This window comes from Capricornis sumatraensis, chromosome 5 (assembly GCF_032405125.1).
Source record: "Capricornis sumatraensis isolate serow.1 chromosome 5, serow.2, whole genome shotgun sequence".
NCBI classification, from domain to species: domain Eukaryota; kingdom Metazoa; phylum Chordata; class Mammalia; order Artiodactyla; family Bovidae; genus Capricornis; species Capricornis sumatraensis.
The window spans coordinates 87,321,032-87,327,031 of NC_091073.1; the positions used below are offsets into that span (position 1 = coordinate 87,321,032).

Genomic DNA, 6,000 nt, shown 5'->3' on the forward strand with positions numbered 1-6,000 from the left:
CACTATCTGGACTTCAGTGTTTTCATCAGAAAAAAATGAATTTGGCAATAAGACAGTCATTTCCAGCTCTTCCATGTTATGCTTCTATATACAAAATATACAATTTAAAAGCCAGTTGTTTAGTCTTGGCTCTGGGAAAGAGGTCAGGGACATAGGAGAAAACTAGCCTTGATTAAATAGTTATCCATTTCAGTACTCTCTCCTGCTTCTTAAAAATTCTCTGTAATCAAAATTTAAGGAAATCTCTTTAAAAAAGGGGGAAAAGAGTGGTGGACTGAGACAGATGTTTAAGCTGGTAGTGAAGTAGCCCTAGATGTCTAATCTATGGTGAATGACACGGTTGTATTAGTATCATCAAAACTGCTAAGAGACTAGAACTCACCCCCGCCACTAAAAAGAAATGATAATTATGTAACTTACTCAGGTGCCAGATACTGCTACGGTGGCCATCATGTTACCATATATAAATATATTAAATTAACATGGTGTATACCTTAAATGATACGATGTTACATGTCAGACATATTTCTATTAAAAACCAGAAAAAGAGAGAAAGGAAACAGATTGTCATGGTTTAAAGGTAAGATAGGGAAGGAAGTTTATTTAAGAAATTGATCACAGGGTTTAATTAGATAGTACTTTCCATATAACATACAAGTGATGGTTTTCCCAATTATTAATTGTTTTACAGAGGAGCTTTTCACTAGGCATCTTTAGGTTAAAAAATAAACAAATAGTAACAAAGCATTGGTGATAATAAAATAGAGCTCTCTAACAAAAATATGAGAAATTAATTTAATTAATGCACTAAATTTTAGCTTAGGAAAAAGGCATTGCTTTACTAAATATATAATACATTCAGATGGCCTCAGTGTCTGCCTGTTAGAGTCCCTGGAAAAAGAAAAGAAAGTGAAGTCACTGTCGCATCTGACTCTTTGAGACTCCGCGGACTATAGCCTGCCAGGCTCCTCTGTCCATGGGATTTTCCAGGCAAGAGTACTGCAGTGGGTTGCCATCTGGGGCTTGACTCATATCTTCATCTTTTTTTATCCAGTTTAGAGATGCTTCTAAGAGTGCCTGCTGATAATCTGGCTGAAAAACTTTGGTTTTATATCTCTTTTTCTTTCTAAAATGAATCAGTTCTTTTACAATCTTTTGCAGGTGGAAACACTGCATGATTTCGAGGCAGCAAATTCTGATGAACTTACCTTACAAAGGGGTGATGTGGTGTTGGTGGTGCCCTCAGATTCGGAAGCTGACCAGGTAAAGGATAAGGGCAGAAAGTACCACGGGCTCTGCTGGTTTCTCCTGAGGGTCAGGTGGGCTCAGTGACTTCCTGAAGATGTTTCCACCTTCTGAGTTGCTCCATGAATGCTCAGTTGCTCAGCGGTGTCTGACTCTGCAGCCCCATGAACTGTAACCCGCCAGTCTCCTCTGTCCATACAATTCTCCAGGCAAGTGTTGGAGAGGGTTGCTATTCCCTTTTTCAGGGGATCTTCCTGACCCCAGGATCGAACATGGGTCTCCTTCATTGCAGGAGGATTCTTTAACATCTGAGCCACCAGGGAAGCAGTGTACTTTGGCTTAAGTACTTGAACCTATTTATAATAGCTGCTTTATAGTTCTTACGGTGAATTCCAAAAGCTGGGTCATCTCAGGACACATTTCTGTTGCTTTTTATCTTTGGTCATATTTTCCTGTAATTAAAAAAAAATTATACTGGACACAGTGGATGTTGCATTGTAGAGTCTCAATTCTGTCTTCTACTTCTGAAAATTGTTTCTTTTTCTTTTAACAGGCATTTAAATGAGTAGATAAATACCTTGAATTCATGGAAGTTTGTTTTAGTTTTTTTACTCTCAGGCTAAGTTCTTAGTCCTGAGATTTGTCTCTACCTCTTAGACATTCTCCTTTGGGATTTCAATAGAAATCCTGAAGGATTATCAAGCCCACTAGCTTTGTGGGATCTGAATTTAAAATTCTGCCTCCTCTGCACTGCCAGTGCTGACATTTCTACTTAGCTGTTGTTGCCTTCCTGCCGTTCCTTTCCCCCAGGCTCCTAGAGAAGCCCTTATGCATTTACAGCTTGGGTTGCAGCTCAGGATTCCAGGAAAGAAGTTTTCTGTATATTTGAGGTTCCCTCTCTGTACTCTCCTCTTTCAAGATATTCTCCAAAAAAGTACGGCTCCTCTGGCAGCCGTAAACTCTATCCTCTGAATGCCCTGCATCACAGACTGAGGTTAACCCTCAGGAAAGACCTTGTTAACAGCTCTAACCCAGTGTGGTTTCAGGGGTTAAATATTCCCCAATTTCTGCGCTGGTGGCTCAGAAATGGTAAAGAATCTGCCTGCAATGTAGGAGACCCAAGTTCTATCCCTGGGTCAGCAAGATTGCCTGGAGAAGGGCATGGCAACCCACTCCAGTATTCTTGCCTGGAGAATTCCATGGACAGAGGAGCCAGGTGGGCTGCAGTCCACGGGGTTGCAAAGAATCAGACATGGCTGAGCAACTAACATGTTCACTTTCCATGTCTGCCTGCTTTTGTTCATTTTCAATGCCTTCACATACTTGATATATATACGTACTAAGTCACTTGACTGATGTCCAACTCTCTGCAAACCTATGGACTGCACTAGAATTCTCCAGGCAAGAATACTGGAGTGGGTTACCATGCCCTCCTCCAGGGTACCTTCTCAACCCAGGGATCAGACCCAGGTCTCCTGCATTACAGCCAGATTCTTTACCATCTGAGCCTCCAGGGAAGCCCTCTAATATATAAACATATTTTGTAGCAGTCATTTTTATGTAAAAACAGTTCCATTTATGTATGCACATGTATCGACAATTATAAATATAGCTGTGTTCTATGCAATAGTGTTTGTTGGATACCAGCTATTTTGCCACAACCAAAACTGGAAATCTTCAGTCTACCATATATTTTAAACATTTAAAATTTACTTTTCTATATTTTTCTCAGCTAAAGATTGATATTAACTATGATGCTTCACTTCATAAGTTGCATTTCAAAATCTATGAGTTGGAATATATCTTGATTATGGGTTTATGCCAGCCCTTTATGTTTGCCTTTATTGAAACTATTTTAAAACCCATGACTCCACTTAGCTTCATCGGATTTTTCACTCACTGTAAATAAAGTCAAATGTAGACACTTGAGGGGAAAATATGACCTTTTGTATGTTTACCAGAGGTTTAGAAAATATTTAGTTATCATCTTTTACTCTAAGTATAACTTTGTCCTTCACATATATAACATCATAATTTTATAGAGGACACTTTTCCTCATCAGCTAGGTTATTATCAGTTATTTTATCAAATCATTTTTTCTCTGTTACTTTTTTTTCTGTCGTCAAAAATTGGCCTGTCTAAATGCTTATATTTCTTGTCTGTATAGCAGCATCAATTTATGGTCTTAGATTATATCAAAGGAAATGTATTCAGCTCTTTTATTTAATTTTATGAGACCTCATTTTATCTGATGTACTTGAACTATACTGGGGATTGGTTCCGATGAAATCTGGCTATCCTTCATTTTAAGTGGGATCTTTTCCCTGTATTGGTTAACATAATAAAGACAGTCATTTGCCACTGGTTTCACATCCTATGATCTGTATGTTTGAAATTGTTCCTTCAGCTCAGCTTTCCCCAAGTAGACTCTGCTTGTCTCCGGAAGGCCGAGGGCAGATGTCAGCCTCTGTTTCTCAGTTTCACCTTTCATCTACCATACCCTGTGGCCATGCACAGACGGGTTCTTTAAACTGTCTGTGGCTAACTGTCTTCATTTTTGTGAGGGCACACCCATACGATGACAAATGTTTATAAGGAATAATTTACAAAGACTATGACTATTTCCAGCACAAATGTCATGACATCAAACTGCTCTGTCGTTTATATAAACTCGAAAAACAACAGTGACAGCAAACACAATAGTGATACCAGGCAACAGATATCAAGCTGTTAGTGTCTGATTAAGTCTTGTATATGGTGGTTTATTTCAGGTACATGTGTGAGTGGGTAGACAGAGTTCTTTCTTACAAGCAAGTGGTTGAGGCTAAAGTAGAAGACCTATACTATTAACATTTGTTGTTGTTCAGCCTCTCAGTCGTGTCCAACTCTTTGTGACCCCATGGACTGCAAACACGCCAGGCTTCCCTGTCCTTCACCATCTCCCACAGCTTGCTCAAACTCACGTCCATTGAGTCAGTGATGCCATCCAGCCATCTTGTCCTCTGCCGTCCCTTTCTCCTCCTGCCTTCAGTCTTTCCCAGCATCAGAGTCTTTTCCAGTGAATTGGCTGTTTGCATCAGGTGGCCAAAGTATTGGAGCATCACTTCAGCATCAGTCCCTCCAATAAATATTCCGGATTGATTGCCTTTAGGATTGATTGGTTTGATCTCCTTGCAGTTCTAGGGACTCTCGAGTCTTCTCCAACACCACAGTTCAAAAGCATCAATTCTTCAGTGCTCAACCTTCTTTTATGGTCCAACTCTCACATCCGTACATGACTACTGGAAAAACCATAACTTTTACTACATGGATCTTTGTTGGCAAAGTATTGTCTCTGCTTTTTAACATGCTGTTTAGGTCTGTCATAGCTTTTCTTCCAAGAAGCAAGCGTCTTTTAATTTCATGACTGCAGTCACCATCTGCAACACTAAGCTTCAATTAACTATATATATAAAATAAATAATTTCAAATTTTATTATATTTTTCTTAAACTGACAACTTACTAGGGACACACTTTATCCCTGAGCTCAGCACACAAGTTTACAGGTACTGTGATATCCTTGTACAGGACCACAATACTCGATAAACCCATTATTTTATTAATCATTGGCAATGTAGATTTTTCCAGTACAAGAATTCCCCTACCTATAAACAAGTGCCATTCCAAGAGCACATTATTAAATCCAAGTTGTTTGTAAGTCCAACAAAGTTAACCTAGGTGCCCGACTAACATAATTGGCTGTAGAGTACTGTAGTGTAATAAATTCATAATACGTTTCACACAAATAGTACATAAAAAAACAAAATATAAAGAAAATATTTAAAATCTTACAGCATGATACCTTGAAAAGTACAGTAAGTACAACCGCTAGCATAGTGGTGCTGGCATCGAGTGAACAAGCATAGAGAATTACTGACTCCAGGAGAGAGAGGAGGTGGGAGATGGCACACCTGAAGGATCGTCAGCAATAGGAGACAGAGGGCAAGCTGCAGTTTTACTCATGCCTGACGTTGATGGAACACATGTTCTCATCTTTAAAAGTTTGCAAACTGAAGGTTCATATGTAAGGGGATTCCTATAGTTGGACTCTAAAAGCCCTGTCTTTGTCTTGCAGGATGCAGGCTGGCTGGTAGGAGTGAAGGAATCGGACTGGCTTCAGTTCAGAGACCTCGCCACCTACAAAGGCCTCTTTCCAGAGAACTTCACCCGGCGCCTGGATTAGGGCCAAATATATTGTAGAAAGAGCCTGATAACTGGGTTTTTAAACCTTTGTGGAAACCTGAAGAGTTCACTTTTGCTATGACACTCTTAATGATTGACAGACCGATACCAGACAAAGCTTGGAAGGCTGTCTCAGTGGAGCATGTGTGCAAACAAATGTCAGAGAAAGCAAAAAGTAAATTAAGGGAAAAGTCCTTACTGGTTCCCATGTTCTTGCTACCAGGTTTGTTTGTGCTTTGTCCAAGCTGTGGAGACTCGTGTACTCGACCCGCTCCCACCAATTCTAAAATAGCTTCCTCCAGACCAGAACCTTAATTTCTCTGCACCAAGTATGTGGTATTGAGTGGCTGCCCTGCTGAAGACATGATGAATTACCCTGTAACGTGAGATTATTGTATTCCCCTACGCAGGTGTGAGCACGTGCTCTCCCTTTCACGTTTACTGTGTTTAAAATGAAACTGCTGCAAAAGTTGTCACTGTTCTTTTCCAACACACCTCCCTCTCTGTAGATATATATGGACACACAGTCACAG

At 39.9% G+C, this 6,000-nt stretch overlaps 1 protein-coding gene across 1 annotated transcript in view; it reads left to right on the forward strand.

The window, feature by feature from the left end:
• Positions 1–5,468, forward strand: part of AMPH (amphiphysin) — a 205,970-nt gene extending 200,502 nt beyond the window's left edge. The window contains exons 19-20 of the mRNA XM_068972726.1: positions 1,162–1,263; positions 5,361–5,468. Coding sequence (XP_068828827.1) covers positions 1,162–1,263; positions 5,361–5,468 — 210 coding nt within the window. The remainder of the gene's footprint in view (positions 1–1,161; positions 1,264–5,360) is intronic.
• The last annotated feature ends 532 nt before the right edge of the window (positions 5,469–6,000 follow it).